The 26,888-nt window shown below is 38.1% G+C and overlaps 2 protein-coding genes and 1 long non-coding RNA gene across 28 annotated transcripts in view; 2 read left to right on the top strand and 1 right to left on the bottom strand.

The window, feature by feature from the left end:
* Positions 1–3,853, top strand: part of LOC139961679 (plexin-A4-like) — a 93,271-nt gene extending 89,418 nt beyond the window's left edge. For all 4 annotated transcript variants that reach the window (XM_071961069.1, XM_071961071.1, XM_071961068.1 and 1 more), the window contains exon 31: positions 206–3,853. In XM_071961069.1, the coding sequence (XP_071817170.1) occupies positions 206–295 (90 nt within the window). In that variant the 3' untranslated portion in view covers positions 296–3,853. The remainder of the gene's footprint in view (positions 1–205) is intronic.
* LOC139961688 (uncharacterized) lies at positions 2,692–7,168 on the bottom strand. Its single transcript, XR_011790966.1, has 2 exons — positions 7,003–7,168; positions 2,692–4,218 (listed from the first exon to the last, which is right to left on the bottom strand). It is a non-coding gene; the product is annotated as an uncharacterized lncRNA (long non-coding RNA).
* Positions 7,169–15,372: 8,204 nt separating this feature from the next.
* Positions 15,373–26,295, top strand: LOC139961755 (signal recognition particle subunit SRP68-like). Of its 23 annotated transcripts, none has more exons than XR_011790987.1 (6): positions 15,442–15,713; positions 18,049–18,147; positions 18,394–18,599; positions 23,411–23,502; positions 23,712–23,790; positions 24,989–26,295. XR_011790987.1 is itself a non-coding variant. In XM_071961205.1 (5 exons), exons 3-5 carry the CDS (start codon positions 18,448–18,450, stop codon positions 25,285–25,287), a joined length of 504 nt encoding a protein of 167 aa, XP_071817306.1. In that variant the 5' UTR covers positions 15,373–15,391; positions 18,049–18,110; positions 18,394–18,447; the 3' UTR covers positions 25,288–26,293. The 23 variants fall into 23 exon arrangements, 11 of the variants coding, with proteins under 11 accessions (XP_071817306.1, XP_071817308.1, XP_071817296.1 ...); XR_011790984.1 differs by lacking the exon at positions 23,411–23,502 and adding an exon at positions 19,898–20,112 and having other exon boundaries at positions 15,507–15,713; positions 24,989–26,287; XM_071961205.1 differs by lacking the exons at positions 15,442–15,713; positions 23,411–23,502 and adding an exon at positions 15,373–15,391 and having other exon boundaries at positions 18,049–18,110; positions 18,394–18,573; positions 24,989–26,293.
* Positions 26,296–26,888: the final 593 nt, after the last annotated feature.

Below are 26,888 nucleotides of genomic sequence, written 5' to 3' on the forward strand. Positions count from 1 at the left end.
TTGGTCAAGGACCTACTTCTGTGATTTGAATCAAGATTTTCTGTTACAAGTGTGAATTGTATTTACCATATGTTACTAGTTGTCAGGTTTGATATGCAGCTTTGTAGTAATGGAGCTATTAGAATAAGCCTGAGTACATGCGTTGATGAAATTTTATCACGTTCGAAATTGATTCATTTGCATATTTTTCTTTCTGCTTAAAAAGCTCATGACAGCCTTGCTACACGACAAAGCTTCTCACAAGTATCTACTCATCGAGAAAATGGAAGAAGTGGACAGGCTTTTGGCGAGTTGATAAACCTCATGATACTCAGTAGAACTAGCAGTAGATGTATTCATGTACCAGATGTGGGGTACCTTACAAAGAGTGGATAGACAGATATCAAGAAACCCCATTCCCACACTATCCCGTATGGGCTTTATCGGGAACTTTCGTTATCAGTCTCTTCACAACGCAACCGAAAGAAGTGTTTGCTCGTCGATGACGTCAGTTACCGAGATGTGAGCAAGTATTTTGTTCCTTCTCGTTCACGAAGAAAGATCCGTTATTTCATCCAAAAAGGAAAAATGTACAATTAATCTTGGGACGCAGTCCTAGAGGTCGCAGGACCAAAGGTAGAGAGCTAAGTAGAGTAGAGCAAATATGCAACTGTTTCAAAGATGAGGCTACATCCTTATGAGCAGGTTGAAGTTAGCTGTCATCTTTTCACCAGGGAGAATTCAAAACATACAGTAGAGCTATGCAGGTGTAGCATTGGTAAGGCTATTAATGTCTTATGAGCAGGTTTAAGTAAGTCTTCAGGGGTTTTGGAACATTCCAATAGAAAACAGTACACCTAGGTTTCACTTTCATTAGTAATATTTGTAATGGTCATACCTGGCTGACATATGATCAGGGGAAGAGGATAGGGGTGGGGGAGGGGGGAGTTGAGTAGGAGGCTTGTTTGAAAGAGGTAGATATCTCACAAAGTGCTATAGGGTTTTATATAACTTTTTAAATGCTTCATAAAATGTCTCGAGGCATAGTATTCCATGAAGTTAAATGTTTGAGATGATACATACTACCAATGGTACTTGTTTGTATGATATTTCTTTTCTGTTAACGTGACGAATTAGGCTGTTTTTGATACTCTTTGAGAGAAGGGGTCAGCATAATACAGGGTTTGTAGATGAGCTCTACCTCGGAAATACATTCCTATCTGTACGTCTTGCATGTCACAGAATGCCTTTGTAGTCCAAGTTTATGCTCAAGTGAGATCTTCCAAGAGGCTGATGTTAGTACTCAAACTGCCAAATATCTAGTTAGTGTTTTTTCAGAATGCTCAAAACCCAACCGAAAAGGTTATAATTTATTTACGTCACTTACTGCCAGCTAAGTTTATATTTTAGTAAGTCATAAGAGGTCATATGTGCATCTGTCCTGTAATGTTCATCAAATTCTGTAACAAAATTGTCACAAAATGATATGAATGAATTTTGTAAAGTTAGTTATTCTTAGTCAAAATTTCAAGTCATTTCAATAACATTTGAAAGGAATTGTCAAACTAAGGAACTGGGAACTGTTGAGAGCCACTTACAGTCGACGATATCTTTGCATAGGTGTTGCCTGTAATATCGTTGCATCTCTGTTTTGGAAAGAAAGAAACGCAGTTGGTTCCGTGTACTCAGCTTTGTGAGCAGCCAATGTTGGTAACAGAACCAACATTTTGATGCAGGGTCAAGTGGATGCTTGACACTATATATTTGTATCATACTACAGCTGTGAATAGTGAATAGCATGATTAGTGATTTTAATAATATGTTCAAACGTTGCTGCTGTAAAATGTATTTCATTTCTCAGTCATTGTCATTGTCTCCTTATAGAGAAAAGTTACAATATCACTCTCTTCTTTATTTGAACAAACAAGTGATTAATGGCTATGTTGATTTCTTCCAAATACTCTTTTTATTAACTGGTTCATTTTGCCTTGTTCCAGACCAAGATATTCATTACTTTTTTTTCTCTCATCACAATCTTTTAGATTTCATTTTACAGTAAGGTTACATAGTTACTTGATGATTATTTGCAGTACTATATATGTGATTTCTTTTATTCCAGTTTTAAATGCTTCCATTACACAATTTTATTTTTTCACTAATAGTTTGTTACAAATTTACCACATACCTGATTCAGGTTATTGTTCAAGGGAAACATCTTCCAGATTTCTTAACAGGGAGACAGCTGCAGATAATGACGTTAATTTCAGAACAAATGTCCCGGGTTTTCCTTTTACGCAAGGTCACATGAATCGTCTATGTGACCTGTTTATTTCTCAGTTTTTGTAAGATATTGTAACTATAAAGCACAATCAATCTTAGAGGCTGGTTTTCTATTTAGTAACTTTCAGGTCATCAAGAGTGGTGCTCTATGAATTACATTATTTAAGGCAAACACTAAATGGATGCAAGCTTTTAGCTTCAATGTTTCATTAGACTTAGGACAACAGATGCATTACCTATGTAATATAATTGATTATAGGTGTGATATATGTTTAGTTGGGTTTATAGTATGGTCTGAAAGTAGTAGATGCTGGAATAAACAGTTACATGCAATTTACATCTGTCAACATGCAAGTACATTAGGGTATAAACTAGTATGTAGTTGTACACTAGTGTTAGCCATGTTTTAGGATGCTGTTTACTTTTCCAAACAAGTTTCCACATATAGACCTATAACACTTTCATAATAGCCCAGTCTACTGTAAAGGTAGTTGAAATTGTGATTAGGTAATACACCTGCTAGGTCTTTGTTATTCTTGTTTAGTACTGACACTCGCTTCTACTTAAATTCAATTCAAGAGAAAGTGTCCCATTTTTATTGCTTTTAAGACCCGAAATATATTTCTGTTACATGTCATAGCCACCATCTTTTATTTGATATAATTTTCAATGGTCATAGTTTTTGTTGTTACTACTATCATGTAAACTAATTTATGCTGTAAATGTAAACTTTTTTAATCGCTGCAATAATCTTTTATAATTATGTTGTATATTTTAACAGTAGCATCATTGTTCATGAATTTTTCTTCCGGCTGCTTCCTAAAATTGATAGAAAAAAATATCCAACTGCAAATGTGGGACTGAGAATGCACCAACAAATCTCGTGGCTCCTGAAATGTTTGGTTCGATGAAATCGTTGTTATGCAAATTTATTCCAAACCAATTATCCTTAAACATTTCTACACATTTTGTAAGGACTGTTAAAAGACCATCAATATTAGCCTCAAATATGCTAGAAATTTGAATAATGGTCTCTCGTGCTTCAACTTCAACAAACATTCTATTTTCAAAGGTATATATTTCTTCATAGAAACCATTTAACAGTCTAATTCTACTCTCCAGTCCTCAAGTAAACTGGAGATGCAAAACCACCAGTTGAGTACTTTTGAAAACTTTTGACATGCTGGTGGTCAGAAGTGACAATCTTGGGCTAAACGTAGTTGCATATATAATACGTTCTTCCATGTACTCTAATAACTATGGTATAAACGAGAAAAAGAAATCATTGAAAACAAAATGTTTTATCAATTAATTTGTTGCAATTCCATTTATGCGTTGTAAATAATTGTTGCATAATTAAATAACTTCCTTCAAATTTTTTTTGTACATTATAAAAGATGTTTTATATATTCCTTATTTTTAAACTTTTTTTTTCTTGGGGTTCTAGAGATACTCATGAATATTCAATGATTCTAGAGATGTGTGCATGCATATTCAATGATTCTAGAAATGTTCATAAGGTGCATTCCACCTGGTGCTTTGTCCTTTGTAATCAGATTGATAATGGAAAACAATACAATATTTTTGCAAATGATATTATTTTGTTGTTGTTTTTGCTTTTTATTTGATAAGTGGAAATATTCTGGATCCAGAGGAATCAAGAGAGGAGAAATTAATTAGTGAGAGACAATGTCAACAAAATTCACAAACAATCATTTTAAATTTTGCCAATCCAAGAAAAACATATATAGTCCTATTTATATAGTCCTTTCGTTTGCGTTGATGTAACCGTGGACAAATGGGTTTTCCCTGAGTCGGGCGTCACGCGGAATATGACTCTGTAAATATATATAGCAGTGAAATACACCATTTCTACTATTTGTGCCGAAATCATATCACACAAATCCACCCTATGGATCATGTCTCTAAAAAGTAGAGAAATACTCCGATGTACTATACCTGAAAGGAAAGAGAAAGAAATCCCTTTACAAACAAAACTACAAGCAATATATTATATAATAAAGATACCTAAGAAAAAAGTTATATCTCTAAAAAGGAGAGAAATACTCCGATACCTGAAAAGAAATCTGTTACACTAAAATGGAGAGAGAAAGAAAATACGTGCAATACATCATATTACAGATACCTAAAAAATATATTACTCTAAACTGGAGAGAAAAATAAATAAATTACACGTAATACACAATAATACAGATACCTCAAAAGAAAGTAAAAGAAATACCTTTAACTCTAAAATGGAGAGAGGTAACAAAAAAAAAGAGATTATAACACTAAAAAGGTGACAACTGTAGGTCATGTCCCATAATAAAATAATCCAAGTCAGACACTTGAAAAGAGCAACAACAACAAATTTCCGATACCTGCAAGCAAGGAAAAGAAAAACCTTTAACTGTAAACTGTAGAAAAACAAAGAAGAGAAGAAATTATAACTTTAAAAAGGAGATTAAAATACTCCATGACCGATACTTGAAAAGAGCAAAAACAAAAAACTTGAAAAGAAAGAAAGTATTCCATTCCCGATACCTGAAATGAAAGAAGTGAAATCTCCATTAAACTCTAAAAAGGAGAGCGAGACACACATACGCGATATATATCATAATACAGATACGTATAAAAGAAAAAGAAATTATAAATGTAAAAAGGAGATAAAATACTCAATGTGCCATACCTGAAAAGAATGAGAAAAGAAAACCCAGGTCTTTACTCGAAAATGGAGAGAAGAAGAAAAACTATAACACTAAAAAAGTAGATGAATTACTCCATGTGCGATAGCTGAAAAGGAAGGAAAAAGGAACATAGGTCCTTTAACTCGAAAATGGAGAGGGGAAAAAGACAGAAAAAATATAACACTAAAAAAGGAGATAAAATACGCCATGTGCGATACCTGACAAAAAAGATGAAAGAAACACAGGTCCATAACTCGAAAATGGAGAGAAGAAAAAAGAAAGAAAAAACACTAAAAAGGAGATAAAATACTCAATGTGCGATACCTGAAAAGAAAGAAAATAGAAACACAGGTCTTTAACTCTAAAATGGAAAGAAAAGAAAAAAAAACTATAACGCTAAAAAAGTAGATAAAATACTCCATGTGCGATAGCTGAAAAGGAAGGAAAAGGGAACACAGGTCCTTAACTCGAAAATGGAGAGGGGAAAAATACAGAAAAAAATATAACGCTAAAAAAGGAGATAAAATACTCCATGTGTGATGCCGGAAAAGAAAGAAAAAAGAAACACAGGTCCTTAACTCGAAAATGCAGAGAGGAACAAAAACAGAAAAAATATATATATATAACACTAAAAAAGGAATAAAATTCGCCATGTGCGATACCTGAAAAGAAAGAAAATAGAAACACAGGTCTTTAACTCTAAAATGGAAAGAAAAGAAAAAAAAACTATAACACTAAAAAAGTAGATAAAATACTCCATGTGCGATAGCTGAAAAGGAAGGAAAAGGGAACACAGGTCCTTAACTCGAAAATGGAGAGAGGAAAAATACAGAAAAAAAATATAACGCTAAAAAAGGAGATAAAATACTCCATGTGCGATGCCGGAAAAGAAGGAAATAAGAAACACAGGTCCATAACTCTGAAATGGAGAGAGGAACAAAAACAGAAAAAACACTAAAAAGGAGATAAAATACTCAATGTGCGATAGCTGACAAGAAAGAAAAAATAAACATAGGTCTTTAACTCGAAAATGGAGAGAGGAACTTAAACAATAAACAAACTATAACACTAAAAAGGAGAAAAGATACGCCATGTGCGATAACTGAATAGAAAGAAAAAAGAATCACAGGTCCTTTAATTCGATACCTGAAAAGACAGAAATTGAAATATGTTTCTCTAAAAAGGGGGAGACAAAATGCAGGCAATATATAACATAATTATACAGATACCAACAAAATTTATGACTCTAAAAAGAAGATAAAATACCCCATGTGCGATACCTGCAAAAATACTGTGACCTCTTACTCTAAAACTGAGATAGAAACAACAATGCACGCAATATATATCATAATACAGTTATCTAGAAAACTGAAAAAAGAGGGGAATCCCTTTACTTTAAACAGAAGAAAACAAACTGTGCGTGATACCGATAAAACACATTTCAAAAAACGACTGAACAACCTGACCTATGCCAAACTTTTAGCATTGTTAAACTCGACGCCAACCTATTACCGAATGGTATAGTCCAAAAGAAGACAACCGGCTACAAATGGGACAACCCAGTACATTTTACCTTTCCTTTTTCTTACCAATATTTAGGTTCATTTTCACAACCTTACAAAATATGCAACAATATATTTCCCAACTTTAGTTTACCCCAATAATACGAATTTGTATTAAATTCTCTTGTCCGACCTTAATATCGTTTATCCAATATAACGTAAATAATGTCACTATTTGTTTAGACAAACCATTTTACTCCCTATCGACTTTCAACTTGCCAACAACTGACTCTAAAAGCCCTAATACAACACAAACTTCTTTCACAAAGTCCTTCAAATTTAATATCAAATGACTTAGTTCTCTTACAAATAGATTGCCACATTTTAACTACCACCGCATGAAAGAAATACCTAATGGAACCTTTCCTTCGAGGCCTTTCACACAATGTAAAGGAATTTGACAACATGAATTTCAATCTTTTTCTTTATACTTATTTTACTTAGCATTAAATACATATCATAAACACGAATATTTAGGCTAACATTCAACTTACATGGTAGGGTTATTGGAACCTGGCGTCAGCACAACACGAAATCCTCGAGTACTTTCGTTCGACCTTCGAGCCACAGTTGGTAAAATGATAATACTTCCTCGTGTTCTCAGCGACACGAAAAATATATACTTTTTAAGAAAAGTCACCCAGGAAAGAACCTGAACACGAAAACCGAACTACCAAGAAGCCCCCCCCCCCCCCCAAAAAAAAAAAAAAAAAAAAACATCCGGCCCTCATCGGTACGGTGGAAAATATATCGGCTTTTATAACGTATGTCCCCATTAAAAATCCGTACTCTTTTCCTTCGATTTTAGTGCTTGCACGTTGCTAGATATTTGCGCAACTATACCCAGTCCTGTATAAGCATGTCGCGCTTACACTGGTATTACATAATCACTTAGATATAACAAAAGCGAAAATTCGTAGCTTCGACAACACAAAAGATAAAGTTGGGTGCCAACAGCTGTATTCTTGCATAAGTTAACAACTTAGCAATGTCGTATCATTGACTACACCAAAGATATTACTTAGATGCCAACATCTGCATATACAGGCGCGTATCCAGGGGGCGTTGGGGGCGCGCGCCCCCCGGGTAAAAAAAAGAGGAGAGAGTAAAAAAAGAAGAAAAAAGAGAGGGAAAAAGAGAGGGAAAAAAGGAGGAGGAGGAGGAGGAGGAGGAGGAGGAGGAGGAGGAGGAGGAGGAGGAGGAGGAGGAGGAGGAGGAGGAGGAGGAGGAGGAGGAGGAGGAGGAGGAGGAGGAGGAGGAGAGGAAGGAAGGGAAAGGAAAGGAAAAAGAGAAAAAGGAGAAAAGGAGGGAGTAGAAGAAAAACGACAAGACACCAGGAAGAGAAAGAGGAACAGTGACATCATTACAGCGCTGATCCCTATTATATACACAGGTTAGCCAGTGACGGATCAATGTTTTCGTAAGGGGCGTGTGACTCACCCTACCCCTGTATACATCGACAAATCCATTTTTGGACGTTTCCATTTTCCTCTCTCACTCATGATCTATATATATATGCTATATATGGTCTATCATAACGCGTGTGTGTGTATATATACGGCTTAAACAATTGTAGAATTGTGCTATGAAACCAACTGTGGCTGGTCTCGAACTCGACCGTGTCGTCGGGGAACATGACGCCTTTTCGGAAGAGGGCTATATCATATCGCTAGTAATTTCAAAATAGAAAGTGCATAGATGCAACTTACAAGGCCTGGGAAGTGTCATTTCCAGCGATCTGGGAGACATTTTCGGCCAAATTTGCTTGTACGCTTCGCGCCAACAAATGGTCCTGGGTAGTGCCATTTCCAGCGATCTGGGAGGCATTTTCGGCCAAAATTTTCTTGTTCGCTTCGCGCCAACCTATGGTGGCGCTCACTGGCGGATCCAAGGGGGGCCAAGGGGGGCCATGGCCCCCCCCCAAAGGTGAGCCTAAAAGTGTTTCCGAACATCCGCTAAATCATATGATTGGAAATTAAAAAAATCGAGAGGAATAGCAGTGGTAGACTAGTCTAAACCTTTTCGTTTTCTGGTTTAAAATTAAATGCAGAGCTCCCAACTGACCCGCAATTCGCGGGAATTAGACCCGCATTCTAACACCCAAACCCGCTGACCCGCACAAGCGTCCGAAAAATCCGCATTGTAATTGTCAAGTATACATAAAAAATTTGCATCAAATATTGACTTAGCAACCATCATTTCTTTAGCATTTAGCATAATAGAGTATAAAACCTTCTTTACAGCATCATTTGAACCTCAAATTAGCCTATATTTCTTTTCATTGGGGCGAGCAGCGAACATTTTCATGCCACGGGAAAGAATGAATTATCACCTACTATGCAATTTATTGATGTTACACACAAAAAAATGCATATTTCTCAGAAAATTTTGGGTAACAAAAGCCTTTGTAAGTGCCACCATTTTACATGTAGGCATCACCAGGATTCCAAAATTATATCAAAATTATTATTCCAAATTATACCCCTCCCCCAGGACGGCGATTCGTGGCATGGACCAGCATTTGCCTTCTCAAGAGTTGGGAGCTATGTAAATGTATGAGCATGAGGATTTACAGTTTTACACCATTTTGCAGTTACAGGCTGGTTGTAAGAATTTTATAACCTATTAGAAATAAATTTTCTTGAGAAAGATGATCCCAACTTTGTTTTATAATATTTTAGAAAATTACACCTGGGAAACATTTTTTAGAAGTAAATTAACATCACCATTGTACACTTTTGTCGCACCAAATTGCATCTGAGGGCATTCAGCAATAGAAAATTTTCCAAAGGGGAGGGGGCAGGGGGAGGGGGGTAAAGGAAGTTTTTCTATAGTGTACAACATTTTCGGTATGTTTTGAAGTTAGTTTATTCACGAGAAATGTGAATTCTCAAATTCTGAACAAATAATGGGCTTAAAACATTGAAAAGTGGGGCTGAAGGGTATTGTGGGCCACGACGTAGAATCACCTACAAAAGCAATGACCCACAGGAGATGCGATGAAGAAGTCGAACATGATGTGTGCCGGGTTGACAATCTTCAAAAAGGTTATAGATGGAAAAAAAAACCTATTAGGAAATACTTGGTTCTCAGGCAAAAATTGTACATCTGGTTGGTCATTTCAAGCCCGAGAAGTGCCGTTTCCGGTGATCTGGGTGGTATCAAAACAAGAAATTTTCTTGAACGCTGCGCGCCAACCGGTGGTGGCGCTCCGCTTAGATAGTAATTCGCGCTCCCGGGTTAGAAAATCCTGGATACGCCCCTGGTTAACATGAACTCTAAGGATAATGTAGAAGAGTACCATAATGCGTCGAACCCAGTCCAAGGAGTGCTTGACCAATTAAATTGACCACTACATCATCACTTCTTAAATTAATGTCCATTATGTATTGTACGTTTAGTATAAACCGGTAGCATTTCAAATTGCACTTTGGACCCTCAAGGAATGAAAAAAAGATAACTCGTTTTAAGTGCATTCCAATTAATGGCCGCATGCAGGGACGTCGCTAGAGGGGGGTGTGGGGGTGTCTCACCCCCCCAATCTTGGTAAAAATGACGATAGTTGGAAAATTTGAGTGCGACAGTCGGAATTTCCGACTGTCGGAATTTCCGACTGTCGCCAGCTTCAATTCGGAATTCCGACTGTCGCGCTCTAATTTTTCTGACTGTCGCACTCTTATTTTCATATGTTCTTGTAATTTGTGAGTGACATAAAATTTTCGATCAAAATTGACCTTTAATCAGTCATATTTACCACGTTTTCCTCGTCACATTGAGAAATTGTATCTCGCGATCCTTATACTCCACCATACAAAACTTCGTATGATTTTGAATACTCTAAAAAAAATTACAACGTTCGCCAGCTTCAATTCGGAAAATTTATGTATTAATTTTGCTATTGGGTGGGTCGACCCTGTTCGCTAGCTTAAAGTAAGTTCAGGATATACCAGGGACGTAGCCAAGGGGAGCAGGGGAGCGACTGCTCCCCCTTTGAGTGTCGAAAAAAATGTTTACAAACTGTTGTTTTTTTAGCATGGTATTTTGTCAGTGCTCTTTTGATCTTGAATACTCGTCAGCTCCGTTAACTCGATTATAATCGTAATAACATGCAGGCCTACTGATTCAACTACTTACTTAGTTTGGCAGATGCAATTAGATAAATTTAGCCTATAGCCTATTTCAAACCTACAGTTGGCCACTGCGTAATAAAATACATATTGCCTACCTCACCTCACTCGATGGAATGTCACGAACCGTACGCACAACGACGACGATAAGTTCGTTCTCATCCGTTCTATGATTCGTCCTAAGTTGTTGCACGAACAGCATGTTATGAAGCTAAGCTAGCAATCGTACGTGATACGCACTTCCTATAAATAATTATTACACTGTTAATACACGGAGATAACGATATTTTTTTAGGCCACTGCAAATCTGGCTGTCTTACAAAATATGAAAGTTTATATTGTCCATCAATTAAGTTCGTCAAATGTATTTAAGTCCAGACATTGGACAATAAACAAGAATCATCCTTCTGGAAATATTGTAAAAGAGCACTATGTTTTTCTTTCTGATATATTATGTAAAAGAACATGTAAAAGAATTCAAACAGGAAACAAAATCTGCTGATAATATGATAGCATATGATAATGATGAAACTGGCAACAAATTGCACCAGATCGCATCTAAGGACCTTCAATTGTTCAAAAAAATCTCAAAGGGGAGGGGGACACCCCCTCCCCTTAGACCCCTCCCCCATATCAATCGCAAAAAGTGCTTCCCCTTTCAAATTCCTGGCTACGACGTTGGGATATACATTGTCTCTATGGTATACAATTAAAACACTCAATACTAATCTACGGAAGTTTAAAAGTGCCATCAACATAAGCAAAAACTTTGCCCCATAAGGTACAAATGTATTGAAAAAAGTTCGGAACAAAAGTGCAGTCTCGAAAGATGGGGTGTCTGACTGACACTGACCGTATCGTTGACGATGAGTGCGGGGTGGGGGGGGGGTGGGGTACAAGGCAGCAGTCGGAATTTTCTGACTCCAAAACCCATCCAGTTGGAATTTCAGCCACTACACCCCCCCCCCCCCAATCATCAGGCTTTAGCTACGTCCCTGGCCGCATGTCTATATATGGCCAAATTCTGTAGGAATGTTTTTACAATTTTAGAAAGTTACCTCTAAATGACTTCCGAATTCATTGATATGTCAGCCTATTTAACACTTTAACTTGCGCAAATCACTTACGAAATTTTAGCCTCATCAAAGGGGAAATTTGCAATGTGGCAGTTATTTGAACACAATTGCATAAAGCGACAGAATCTTTCCAGGGCTGTAGCAACGTTGTAGCAGGTAGTTAGCTGGCACTGTCATAAAAGCTCAACTGAAGCTTATAGCCGGACAAACAATCAAATTAATAAACCATCCCCTAGGCCTACCATGCATTAATGGCACATGCAACAACGTCCAAGCATTGAACAATATCACTTAGGCTCTCGTTTTGATAAATCTGCTGGATAATGATTGTGCATTAGTCATTTGTATTGGTCAAATACTCTTTCGACCGTATAAGACTGACTATGGGACTCTTCAATTATGTCCTTAGAATTCATATGACCTATTGGTTGGGTGGTCCGAGGCGTGCTGGTTTTAATTATGGCCTTACGTTTTTTTGTTAGGTCCCGTTACATTCATTTATGAAGTGATGATTTAGTGGTCAGTTTAATTGGTTAAGCACTCTTTGGACCGGGCAAGACGCATTATGGTACCCTTCTACAATGTCTTTAGAATTCGTATGACCCATTGGTTAAGTGGTCCAATGCGTGCTGCTGGTGTTGATTGGGGCCTAAAGATTTTTGCAGGTCCATTTACATTCATTAACGAATTGATAATTTAGTGGTCAGTTTAATTGGTCAAGCACTCTTTGGACCGGGCAAGACGCATTATGGTACCCTTCTACAATGTCTTTAGAATTCATATGACCCATTGGTTAGGTGGTCCAAGGCGTGCTGCTGGTCTTGACTGGGGCCTAAAGATTTTTGCAGGTCCATTTACATTCATTAACGAATTGATAATTTAGTGGTCATTTACAGTGGCGTAGGAAGGTACTTTTGAGTGGGGGGGGGGGGGCTGAAGACTGATGGCCGGCCTGCGAATATTTTTTTCCCAAACTGAACTGACACTGAAATTATTTCCTCGATTCTGATTGGCTGATCAAAACCGGAATGGTAGTCGGCGTTTATGAATGAATGTATGTGACACTGTTAGTGTTGATCATACCAATCCTCATGGGCCGCATCATGTCAAAATTACGTGTGTACGCCATATACAGGCTAAGTTAAAGTATGTAGGCCTAAGTGTGCCTACATGTAGATACAATGTGAGGCTTCCAGTAATCAAGAGCTACTGCAAGGGCGGTAGGGCCTATATTAGTGAATTTGAGATTTCGAACTACAGTAGTACGAATACGTATATACGATTAATGCAGGCCTACTATGTCACCATGTATTTACTTCTAATTGTGCAGGTAAACATATGTGGTTACGTACGTATAGGTTATAATGCTATATACAACTAATTAACAAGTCAAAAGACACAGACATATCGTCAAATGCCATGTTTGTGTACACTCACTGGCTGACACACACTCGCTCGCACGTCTTCATGGCCACTACATATTCGACTAGGCCTATAATGATTCATTGACTGAATACATTTTGAATTTATGATTGTAAAACTAAAAGTATCGCAACCAAACACCACGGTACATATGTACATCGTCATCGGCTACATGTATACAATTACAAATGCACTGTGTTTTATTGTGTTGTATACTATACACAGTACAATAGGCTACACATTACATGTATGTGCTGTGTAGAGCGGAGTCAAGCGAGTAAACAAACGATCGAGGACCGCCTATAATGGGCGCAGTAGTTGGGAATAGTTGCTTCACTCTATACTTTCGTTTAATTATACCTACTAAAAGTTCTGGAAAGTTGCTAATGTTAATATCTTGAATTTGATTGTGTTGATCATACTGATATCGACAGATTATGGAGGATCCATGTTGAAAACTAAAGTATATCACGTGCTCGCTGATAACCAATCAGAATCGAGGAAATAATTTCAGTGTCAGTTCAGTTTGGGAAAAAAATATTCGCGGCCGGCCTGGGGGAGGGGTCTAAGGGGAGGGGTGTCCCCTTTGGAATTTTTTGCATTTCTAGGTAGCCTCAGATGCAATTTGGTGCAATATAGCACACTTCAACACCCACTCCATTTTGTAAACTTAATTTTGTATTTTCACCAGGCCTTAGATGCAATTTGGTGCTCCAAATGAGATTTTTTTTCTCATTTGGAAATGAAAAAGGGGTTTTCTGACTTGCGAAGCGGGGGGGGGGGGGGCGGAATGATACTTCCGCCCCTCCACATTTTTCACTGGGGGGGCTGGCGCCCCCCCCCCCAGCCCCCCCGGTTCCTACGCCCTTGGTCATTTAAATTGGTCAAGCACTCTTTGGACCGGGCAAGACGCATTATGTTACTCTTCTACAATGTCTTTAGAGTTCATGTTAACCATCGGTTTGGTGATCCAAAGATTGCTGCATGGATCAGGGTCCAAAGATCTTTCGTGGTCCTGTTACACTCATTAAAGAAGTAATGATTTAGGGTCATTTAAATTGTTCAAGCACTCTTTGGACCGGGCAAGCCGCATGATGGTACTCTTCTACAATGTCTTTAGAGTTCATGTTAACCATCGGTTTGGTGATCCAAGGCGTGCTGCATGGATAAGGGCCCAAAGCTTTTTCGTGGTCACGTTACACTCATTAAAGAAGTAATGATTTAGTGGTCATTTAAATTGGTCAAGCACTCTTTGGACCGGGCATGACGCATTATGGTACCCTTCTACAATGTCTTTAGAGTTCCTATGACCCATTGGTTGGGTGGTCCAAGGCGTGCTGCATGGATAAGGGCCCAAAGCTTTTTCGTGGTCACGTTACACTCATTAGAGAAGTAATGATTTAGTGGTCATTTAAATTGGTCAAGCACTCTTTGGACCGGGCATGACGCATTATGGTACCCTTCTACAATGTCTTTAGAGTTCCTATGACCCATCGGTTTGGTGATCCAAGGCGTGCTGCATGGATAAGGGCCCAAAGCTTTTTCGTGGTCACGTTACACTCATTAGAGAAGTAATGATTTAGTGGTCATTTAAATTGGTCAAGCACTCTTTGGACCGGGCATGACGCATTATGGTACCCTTCTACGATGTCTTTAGAGTTCCTATGACCCATTGGTTGGGTGGTCCAAGGCGTGCTGGTTTTGATTAGGGCCCAAAGCTTTTTCGTGGTCACGTTACACTCATTAGAGAAGTAATGATTTAGTGGTCATTTAAATTGGTCAAGCACTCTTTGGACCGGGCATGACGCATTATGGTACCCTTCTACGATGTCTTTAGAGTTCCTATGACCCATTGGTTGGGTGGTCCAAGGCGTGCTGGTTTTGATTAGGGCCCAAATGTTTTTATTTCCGTTCCCGTTACATTCATTTAAAAAATTGTTAATTTAGTGGTCATTTTAATTGGTCAAGCACTCTTTGAACCGGGCAAGACGCATTATGGTATCCTTCTACAATGTGTTAAGAATTCATATGACCCATTGGTAAGGTGGTCCAAGGCGTGCTAGTCTTGATAAGGTCCTAAAGTGATTTTTTTCAGGTCCCGGTACATTAATTTAAGAACTGATGAAGTAGTGGTCATTTTAGTTGGTCAAGAACTATTTGGACCGGGCAAGATGCATTATAGTACCCTTCTACAAAGTCATTAGAGTTAATATGACCCATAGATAAACCTCTTTCCACGACCAAATGTTGAACATCTTGTAAGAAAGCTTTTGTCTTGCCAGAGGTGTAACGTCGATACCATTGTCGAATACGTAACTGAGTAGGTAGCAGTTACTCATTCGCGAATATCGAACGAGGAACGGGGAATAAGTATCTAACTTCGCACAGGTCAAAGTTTAAGCTAAGGAGCGCGAATTATGATCTGTATATAAAGCTCACGGAAGGTTGCACGAGCAGTTCGCTTCCTGGCAGCCGTTGGCTAACAATTCATACGTAATTGTAATTTGTAGCCTATTCTGTACGGGTAGTAACTGCCAAAGAATGTGAATGGCGAAGGTTGTTCGTTCGTTTTGTGGACAAGTTAGTACTTCACATTGTTTGAGTCAGCGAGCGTGAGAAATTAGGCTAGCCTCTCGTATAATAGTATCGCTTAGGCCTAACGATAGGCTAGCTCACGTAGGCACTGCCATCTTCCGACAAAATGCTAGACCTAGCTGGTTGGGCCTAAATTACTTTCTGATTAAGGCTAGTACAGTTAGGGTAGGCCTAACTTAATTAATTGTCTTTAAATTCCTACCAGAGTAGCCTACCATAGCCTAGGCTATGCCATCTAGCACTTAACAGTAACACATTCTCAAGAAACTAACTCTCAACTGGACAAATTAGCTTAGGATGAAAGCTCTCTCTCATTGCTTTTTTTTTCCATCATGACAGGCCGGCTCCTGTTAGATATTTAATTATTTTTATAGGGTTGAAACAATCGTTTTTCAGGGGAGGAAAGAAAGACGGCTTGCCACGTGGCTGTGGAAAGAATTCATTTAGGTAGTAAGCAACTGTACATAGTAAATGTATCTTGTGATTTAAGAGAGTTTGGTGAAAGAAAGGAACATATTTCAAAGAGACACTTGTAGTAATTGAAGAAACTGGTAAATGGGAAAACAAACATTTTAGGGGAGGAACCTAGGAAGGCTTATACCTATACTATAGGCTAAAGTTTCTGTGTTATATCATTCCCACAATGAATGCCATACAACCCATAACCACTATGGATTCCATGCATGTTAATTACCCCATGTTCGCATACAAACGGGCCTATTCACAAACACTTGTCATCTTTCAATCACTGAACAGTTACACAAGTACAGTAAGGTACCTGGTCACATTTTCTATTTTCCTTCATACTATCACAACTTTCTTTAGCATACTCTACAAAGAAAATATGCCATCAGAGCCTACAGAACAACAGTCTCCTCCAATGAAAATAGTATGTTAGTTTCCTTAACCATGTTATTTTTCACCCTTAACTTTACCTTTCTCCCTTAAATCTTTCCCTACAGTTATTCCACTTACAACATCTATTTTTTCCACATGGTCTAGCCAATATGCCTCCCATGGAAAACCTTAGTTAACTCCCCTGAAAATGTTTATTTCCCATGAAAACGTACTTGACTCCCCTATGATGTAGGAAAAGTAAGTTACTCAACTTTTTAGTGGGAGGAAAATAACGTTGTTAGGGGAGGGAACAAATGGCCCCAGGCTAGGCCTAGGCCTACCACCAAATGAAAATGGGAAAACCTAGGTTGGCCTACCAAAGCGGAGGCTAGATAGAGATCAAGACGAACTAGCTTATCCTAGGCTTGTTATACAAGCAACGGTACTTTGTAAAATGAAATTCTCAAGCAATTAGGCCTAGCTTTGTGGTCTAATTGATGTTGGTGATGGTTGAAGTATGGAGAAAACTCTCTATGCAAGCTGATGAACATTACCTAGCGTAGGCAACTAAATTGATATACATGTATTAATTTGATCAACTAGCATAATTTTGACCTGAAGCTAGGCTTAACAGTATTGGTCCAACTCTTGGCATATCTTTATCAGATCCTAGACTTCTTTTGATGCCTAAGGCATGATTATATAGTCGGCAGAACTGTTTCACTGAAACTTTGATTATTATTAAACAGAATTCAAACTTTGCTAAGTCGACCTCTCATTGATGAGTAATTGTCTTTAATTTGGTTTCTAATTTGAAAACATTGATTAAGTTGTGAGGAACACAACTCATGGTAAACACATATGAAGAGTATTGAGAGATAAGTACAATATATAGTATCTCTGTCCTTGTTCAGTGATATAGAATGTTATTACTCAGGTGCTAGAAGTCATGGAAGCACATGCTAAGTGTACATGTTGTAGCTTAAGTGTCGGTCCTTATTTCACTTGTCAAGTTTCTTGTTTCAAGAATGATATTTATTTCAGAAATTTTTAAATTTTCCAGTTCTTCTTGAATGTGCTTGCTAAGTTTGTTTAAACTAGTACATGCTCTCAAAAATTGTTTGGCTGATGAAATGTTCTCAAAATTGTGTTCAATTCATTCCTTACTATTGGCTTGACCATTATAGTGAACAATGTACATCAAAGGAAGTTTTGGCAGTTTGTGAAGTACTCCATATTTAGGTTTGATAGCAATGTCTAGTAAGGTTCATTAATAAGTCATATATTGCAAGTATCCGAATTAAACAGGCACTTAGTAACAAAAAGGGGTACAGTTTATTCATGTTTGTAAACATTCATCGGAAAGGTATCTGCATACGCAAACTGGAAGATGATCTTATGTAAAACTACTAAAAAAACTACTAAAATTTATTTCACACCATAGGTATATATATACATATTGCTTTTATATTTGTCTTTACAGCATTGCATTGGCCACACTGATTCACAAGAAGACTCCATGAACTGACTAACATCCTGCTGGAGGTCTGAGACATTGAAGATTCTGTAATGCTCCGTTTGGGTATGCAGTTTACTATAGTTACACAGAAATATTTAAGCTCTGGTATTCGTTTCGTTTATTTCTGCTGTTAAACCACAATGATGTACATTTGTTTATACATAGTTATATCAATGAGGCAGCAGTCAGGGTTGTTTAGGTAGTCAGAGGGAGGAAGTAAGGGGCGGAAGGGAGGGAGTGGATAAAAATGAGTCTAGTTGCAATGTCTATAGTATCTGCTTTCCAATATATGAAATCTTCTTCTTACAGTACTGTCTCAGGTGAAAGAAGAAGATGAAGAAAATGTCAGGAAAATTGTGAGTCATGGATGTCTGTAATGAAGCTGAATCAGGTTTAGAACAAGTGGTTGAAAGATCATTAACTCCACCAAATACGAGAAGATCCTTCAAGCCTGTCCTCTACAGAGAGATCTGGAAGTGTTATCTCGAGGTGATTTAACAGAAATTGGAGAAAAAGTAAGATTCAAGGGAAACATCAGTGTGAGCCAGTATCATGAACATCAGTCTTGTCCTCTCAACAGTTGATTGTTGTCAAGATCAGTGCTAAATGTACGAGACATGGTGCCTTAGCCTGTTGGAACCAGTCGGTATTTGATGTGGTCTGTTTCTGTGCTAAATGTACGAGACATGGTGCCTTAGCCTGTTGGGACCATTCAGTATTTGGTGTGGTCTGTTTTTGTGTTAAATGTACGAGACACGCCTTAGCATGTTGGAACCAGTGAGTATTCGGTGTGGTCTTTTTTTGTGCTAAATGTACTAGACACGGTGCCTTTACCTATTGAAAAAAGTCAGTAATTGGTGTGGTGTGTTTTTGTGCTAATTGTATGAGACACGGTGCCTTAGCCTGTTGGAACCAGTCGGTATTCGGTGTGGTCTTTTTTTGTGCTAAATGTACGAGACACGGTGCCTTAGCATGTTGGGACCAGTTGGTATTTGGTATAGTCAGTTTTTGTGCTAAATGTACGAGACACTGTGCATTAGCCTGTTGGAACCAGTTGGTATTTGGTGTGCTTAATGTACGAGACATGGTGCCTTAGCCTGTTGGAACCAGTCGGTATTTGGTGTGGTCAGTTTTTGTGCTAAATGTATGAGACACTGTGCCTTAGCATGTTGGAACCAGTCCGTTTTGTGATAAATTAAAAAAGACATTGTGCCTTAGTTTGGTGGAATGAGTAGCTAATTAGTGTGGTCTGTTTGTGCTTAATTGAAGAGGAGGGCTGTGATAATTTGTTGGTAATTAGTGTGGTGGGTTTGTTTTAAATTTATAAGTTTTGCCTTAGTTTATTGATATGAGTTGCTAACTAGTGTGGTCTGTTTTGCGCTACATTAATGAGACCGGTGCCTTAGTTTGTTGGAATCATTTTGTAGTTAGTAAGTTGGTTGTCTTAAATTGATGATTGTTGCCTTAGATTGTTGGAAAGAGTTGCCAATTAGTGTGGTCTGGTTGTGGTAAATTAAAAAGACAGTTGATTGTTGTCAAGATCAGAAAACTCAAAGATGAGCTGATTTGATGGAAAAACACCAGCTAAGCTGGAAAGCTGCAATATACAGTCAAGGTTAGTCATTATAAGAAAGAAAGGTTCCTAAAAATTGTAATATATATTTACTTATGTTTTCACCAGTAAAGTTTCAATCACAGCCTAAACTTTGTTGGAATTAGTTGCTTATTAGTGTTTAATGTTTTGTGCTAAATGTACGAGACTTACTTTGAAAAAAATTGGCTAATTTCTTTTGCATTCCTCTCCTTTCATTAGGGATCTGAGGATTATGTTGGTCAACAGTTAGCTTTTTGACATAGCGCCACCCCATCATCCTTCACTCTATTACTTACCCGCCATTTACAAAAAGTACGCGTCCTTGGATACCAACACAACGCTACCGAGTACACTTGCGATTCATAGTGTGTCTCTTCAAAAGGAGTTCCTATTCTTTCCGTCTGCCGTCTTAGGCTGGAGACTAATTCATTCTGGTAAGTGAAGTCTATGATCAATTTCATTGTATAGGAGCCATTTAAAACCCGTAGGGAGGGGCTGTTTTGCCAATATGACAACCCCTTACCCACCTATAACCGCCCCCTAGTCGAAAACCTAAACCTCTCTGATTTTGGCATAGACATTAATGACTGGATCCCTGTACAAAAATAGCAGAAAAAGACAAAAAATAGCAGAAAAAAGTCCAAACTCCATTGAAATAAACCCATCTCCTAACTTCAAACCAACCACCATAAAGTCCGCTCAAACAATCATTGTATCAGGAATCTTACCAGAACTATCAAAAAAACCAATAACACTTGCTAAACTAATCAATGAAGAAAAACCAAATGCCATGATCTCAAATATAAACCGTCTTCGTAGTAACAACATCCTAATCACCCCCATGACCCTAAATCTGCAAATATCCTCCTGAAACCATGGACTAAACTAGGCAACCCCAAACCAAGAATCCCCAAAAAAGTAAGACAAAGAAACTTTTCCGTAGTACCCTGTGGCATAAACCCTGAAATTCAAATCAAAGATATTGAACAAGAACTCAAAGACCAAGAATTCACCCCTAATACAACTTAAAGACTCATTAGTCATGCCACAAACATTCCAACTTGGAAAGTAAAAATAACATTGGAAGAACAAGAACCCAACAATCCCTAATCAAACAAGGTTTCTACTTAGGATACTATAAACACAAAACAGAAGAATACCATGAACCCCCCCCCCCCCCAAATCACTCAATGTTTCAAATGTCAACTTTTTGGACACACCCACCATACTTGCAAAAATCAAACCAGATGTCTCAGATGTGGCGAAAACCACAGAGTTGAAGACTGTCCCGAACCAAAAGAAAACACAAAATGTGCCAATTGCTCAGGGACTCATGCCGCCCTTTACAAAGGTAGCACAAAATTTAAAGAAGCTAAAACTGAAGCTAATAACAAACAACAAGAACAAAGAACCTACGCGAATGTAACCAAATCTACCCCTAAAATTGAAATAAGAAATAAAATCGCCACTGAAGAAAAACTTAATATCACAACCTTTGTAATTGAATTAGTACAATATTACCTTCCAAAAAGCCAACATTAATATTAAATCCGACGACCTTGCCAGTTATGCCACAGTGTTAATACTAAAACACCTAAACTTAAATATCCCCAAAACTGTAATTATGGGAACATCTCCACCAACCTTCAATATTTAGCCCTCCTCAATCACCTACATGACAAGGACACTCTTCCTTCGGTCAAGTTCCTCCACCTAAACATCAACAGTATCCTTCCAAAATTAATCCTCCTACTTAGTATATTCACCAACCACTCCCCGGATATCATTTCGTTAAACGAAACTAAACTAAATACAAATTCCCACCTTAGCATCCCTGGTTACCAAACTTTCAGACACGATACTGTATATCTCGCTCTATGGGAGGAGTACTTATTGCTGAAAAAAACAACCGCTCAAAGCCACCCTCCTCCCAAACCCAACCCAAACAAAAATTGAAATTGTACTGGAAAGAGACAATAAACCTCTCCTGGTCTTGACAACATAAATGACCTAATGCTAAAAGATTACCCTCCGTCGGCCTCCAATATTCATTAATCCTCATATTTTCCCATTATTAAACGAACTCCTTATTTCCAAACCCTGTGGAAATCCACCAAAATGATTTTAATACCGAAACTAAGTAAAGACACACCAAACTTCAAACTATCGACCAATTAGTCTCCTGCCAGCCTTAGGTAAGATTTTCGAAAGAATTATAGAAAGCTGCACCAGAACCCACCTAGAGCAAAATAATCACTTTGCCCGTATCAATCAGGCTAATTGTGTGCACACAAATCTACAGTAAACCAACCTTTCCGCCTTTTCGAAGAAATTCGCATCGGCTTCATAAAAAAACATGATACCACTGCCCTCTTACTTGATGCCGAAAAGGCGTTCGACAAAACTTGGCACAACGGCATAAGAATTTAACTACTTAACTTTAATCTCCCCTCCAATAACACCAGACTTCTTTCCTTAGTGAGCGCGATGCAAAAATATGCTACAAAAACCAACAATCAAAACCTATTCCACTTCGTGCAGGTACTCTACAGGGCACTGTTCTCAGCCCCCTCCCCTACACCCTATTTGTTAATGATTTGATCATCCCCCCTATCTAAATGCAACTATAGTCAGTACACTGACGACATAGCCATTTGGAGCACCAGTAAAAATACCTATATGACGGAACTAAATATTAAAAAAGCAATTACACATCTCGAAAATTGGTGCTCGATGTGGAGAACAAAAATAAATCCCTCAAAATCTAACTTAGCCAATTTCTCCATAATAAACTCAAAATACCAACACCATATTTCCAAAATTAATCTTTCAACACCTCAATCACTGCTACTCCTAATGCAACCTTCCTCGGTACCACTTTCAATAGCAAATTATCGTTTAATCTACATTGTAACAGAACTGCAGGACGCTGCTGGTGCCAACTTAAATCCATTCAAATCCTCTCACACAAATATAACTTCCCTCCGAAAATCATTATCCAAATCTATAAATCCAAAGTAAAACCGATTCTCAGTTACGGGAGCATCTCCCTGCTTACCATCTCTAATCCCAATAAACAAATTTTAAACAGAATCCACACCACAGCTTATCGACTCGCACTCAAAATCCCTACCTATATTGCTACTTTTACGTTCTCCGTGCAGGAAACACAAAATCTACTTTCACCTGACTTGAAGAATTCAACACCAAGTTATACAAAAACAACCTCGAGAACGACCCTTTGATTGAAGACCTCCCCCTGAAATACAAAGTCGCAACAACTCACTACTCAAAAACCAAACCCTTTCTGTATTCACAATTGTTACTACTTAAAGTCTCATTCCATAGAAAAATCCTTTCCTAAATGGGTCTAGGCCCCGACACCAAGTATACTATATATACAGAACAAAACAAACAACTCCAGCAATGACTGATTAAAACATAAAGTAGCAACCACTCCCTTACCAAACAATAGAAACCACAACCACTCCCTACCCAAACAATAGAAACCACTCCGTCTCCACAATCCTCAGTACTTAGAAATTCCTCTCCTTTAGAAATCCCTTCCTAATTGGCTCTTCGACTCCAACCTCGGGTATGATTATGGCTATCCTGTCCAATGTAAATATATAAGACTTCTTTTACCAGCAATTCCCTGACTGAACATAGACAACTTTTTCAAGAACAAAGAAAAATGTCTTTTCTATAAAAACAAACTTATTATCCCCGTAGGACCTCTCGCCAGGTCGACCAGGGGTTAAACTCCTTTTGATTTGATATAAACAACGACAAAAACAAAACTTTTACTCGAATTAAAAAAAAAGGTAACTAATTCATTTATTTTATTTCGTTTATTTATTTTTGTTCTATCTTAACATAAGTATGACATATGACATAGAAGGAGATAAGAAACAAAACTTGTGAAAGGAAGTGTACTATTAAAACCCTATAAGGCTTGTCCGGTAGTAACACTCCCTAAAAAACTGAATGTGGAAGACATCATGATTAGATTTTGGTTTCATTTAATCGATAGGTAGAGGTAGAGGAATTGGACACTCTTGCGCAAGATATCAATGGCTTGAAGAACTCTGCTCAGGTGGCCTCCATTCTAGGTATGTACTTATAATAATATAATAATAACCATAATAATAATAATCAATTTACTGTGTTTGGAAATCAACTTTTTGCTGCTTTGGATGAAGATTAAGGATTCTTGTTTTTCAAAAGGCAAAATGCAAGATGGACTATATATGAAAGGACGAATACCAAAAAATTAAGAAAAGAAATAGGGTTGGGGGAGGGGGAATCAGGCAGAGACCATCATGCTACTACCCTGTTAATTTTGTGTAGGACCCTGGTTAGCTTAAAAGGAAGAAATCCCTTTAGTACCCTTGAGTTTCTGAAAGGTTTCTTCTTTGGGATAATGGTGGAGAGACATATCGATGTTCTCTTTTGGGTCTGATCGTCAGGAAAATGCAGATTAAACTGCCGAGTCCATTTGGAACCTGGGAATTGAACCCTGCTACTGGAACATATGTTTTCCATCAGAGCATAGACAATGATTCAGAGAAATATGGCATTTATATTAATAATCTGTTGTTTTCTTTCCCAAATTTTTCTCTTTGGTTAAACAATGAGTGAAAATATTCATTCAGTTGGAAGCAGCACCGCCCTTTTTCACCCCCTTTTTTGGGGGGGGGGGGGTGGAGAGACCTATTAGCCCTTAGGGTGTCTGAAAATATTACAATAGGATTATTGTAGTGGACAGGACAGACAACATTTATTTTTGCTTGTAGCTGAATGTATGATGTCCAGGGATCACAAGGAAGTATCAAAAGCCCAATCAAAAATGCCGTTTTTTTGTACTATCGAAATTTGTCAGAAAAAAGAAATTGAAAGCCAAAATAAAAAGAGTTTATCTGGCCTTGTAGACTGCAATTGAACCAGTCTCTGTCTTCTCTAAATAATAGAAAGTGGGTATCCATTTCTGTTTGTGACAGCAACAACAAAAAATGACTGCAAATTATCAAGTTTTTGTAAACTTTCTCTATTCAGGGATTCCAATCTCAAATTCCACTCCAATATACCCCCCTACTTATGAACTGTCGGGTAGCTCAAGCTGACAAACTTACTACAAAGATGACAATAGGCCTTATGTGGTTCCTAATTGAATGACATTTCTCACAATTAATTGAATTGACTGCCCCCACCCTCCGACTACTCTCCCCCATAGAAAATACCCTCCACCCAAGAATACTTTAAAGTAAAAAGGCCATGGCTTACCAAGAACCTCTTTGCATTAATTTTCAGATTCCAATGAACCTTCCATCAGCAAAGGAATGGCGCAACTCAGTCTGAAGGACAATCAACCGCTGGTGGAAAGGCTGGACCGTTACAATGCCAACCAGCCGGACCTTGCCGCCAAGCCCAACTTCACGGCATTCCCACCGGACTTAAAGCTGTCACCGTGCAAACCGCTCTTCTTTGACATAGTGCTAAACCATATAGAGTTTCCCTCCTTGGACAAGAAACTGAAACAGAATAAATCGGCCGCGCAGGGGGGTTTGGGTGGGTTCCTGCATGGATGGTGGAGTGGGGGTGAAAAGTAACTCTAGATTGGCCAAGATGTCGGAAAAAGGATCGAAAGATTGCATCTCTCTGGGATCAAATGCGATCCTCAGTGGGAATGTCAGCAGGCGAATAGGAGTGATATCTTTTACCAACCATGTTATTTTTCTTTTTTTACTCTCTTCTTTGGTCTTCATTGTTGCAGTATGTATGTGTTGGCATTATACAGTTACATGATTATATCTGCATGTATTGCATGTCATGGTTCCGGGTACATTCAGGTGAGGCACCCACAGATTGATATATCACATTTCATAAACATCCATCATAAGACCACAGGAAGGACACACGTCAGGTCAAACGGGTTAGTCCAGGTTATTTGGAACTTCAAATTGGTGTAACTCCTTCACCCTTAATCTGCGTCCGTAAGGTCTTTTGTATACATAAGCCGGTAGTATTTTGGAGGGCTCTCACTCTTCTCCTGCATGTTCTGCTTTTATCATCTTTTATTTAAGTTTTATTTGTTTTTTCTTTAGTAGAGAAAACTACACCTTGTTGCAATGCAAACACAAAGATGGGGGAAGGCCAAAAAGAATAACACTCACTTTTTTAACGTGGCTTGGCAAAAAAAAATTGAAGAATATTCAAAATGGGAATTGGAATTCTATATATTTTGGATTTGGTGTTTGTGTGTTAATCTCGTTTAGAGAAAATGGAGGAAAAATACAGCATCTTTATTTGATGGGGCTTTAAAGTTTTAAAAATGGGTTTCGGTTGTTGATTTCTTGGTCAACAAACATTGTGGTGCTTGACCGACTGAGACTTTATGGGGATGTTAAGGTGACTGAATTTGATATTGGCAGGAGTTATGGATGGTAGTTGGAAGGACCAGTGGTGGGGGGGGGGGTGGTGAGGCAAAGGATCGAGAAGGAGAAATGAAAGTGAAGAGGGAGAATCTTTGAATTGAATTTTCAGTTTGCAGTAGCACAGGTTTACTGATACGGCTTTATTTAAAGAAACTTTCAATAATGCACTCTTCGTGTATATAATTTGGGGTGTGATAGTTGGAGCGGGGGGGGAGGTGATTGAGACGGCAATGAAAGGGAGCAACCTTTCCACATTGCATTTATGTTGTTTGTGCTATGGTAGTATCGTTTCCTTTTTCAAACTGGAGGGCAAAAATGTAAAAGTTAAGTGTTATCTAAAACTAATTCAAAATCAGATTTAGTGAATTAATGAAAGTTAAAGAAAATGATATTGATGGTAGCAGGGGTGCCATGGTATTTCTTGTAAACTGAATCATCGATCATCCATGGAAAGCCACCTCCTTTTTATTGGGAACTTATTGTCAAGCAAACCTATGGATTCAAGCCCTGTCTGGCTAAAGTAAGATGGGGTTATTATTTTTATCTAGGAGAAATCCATTCTTTTTCCCCTCATGTGAAAATGGTCTTCCCAAATGTTTAAAAAAAAAATGTCCAAAAAGAATGTACCGGTGTGAATTGGATAGCCACCTGGTGTGAAGTAAAAGGGTCATAGGGCTTATCCCATATGTACATGTGACTGCTTAGTATCATTAAATAACTGCCCTCCAGGCTGATATTATAAATAATAGAAACATTATAGAAACTAACTGTCTGTT

This window comes from Apostichopus japonicus, chromosome 20 (genome assembly GCF_037975245.1).
Source record: "Apostichopus japonicus isolate 1M-3 chromosome 20, ASM3797524v1, whole genome shotgun sequence".
Classification (NCBI taxonomy): domain Eukaryota; kingdom Metazoa; phylum Echinodermata; class Holothuroidea; order Aspidochirotida; family Stichopodidae; genus Apostichopus; species Apostichopus japonicus.

Bases quoted from the DNA above. Each gene is read 5' to 3' on its own strand.
- LOC139961755 (XM_071961205.1), top strand. From the start codon at position 18,448: ATGGATGTCTGTAATGAAGCTGAATCAGGTTTAGAACAAGTGGTTGAA. The intron at 18,574-23,711 runs GTGATTTAACAG...TTTAATCGATAG, and splicing joins TCTGGAAGTGTTATCTCGAG to GTAGAGGTAGAGGAATTGGA. The intron at 23,791-24,988 runs GTATGTACTTAT...ATTAATTTTCAG, and splicing joins TCAGGTGGCCTCCATTCTAG to ATTCCAATGAACCTTCCATC.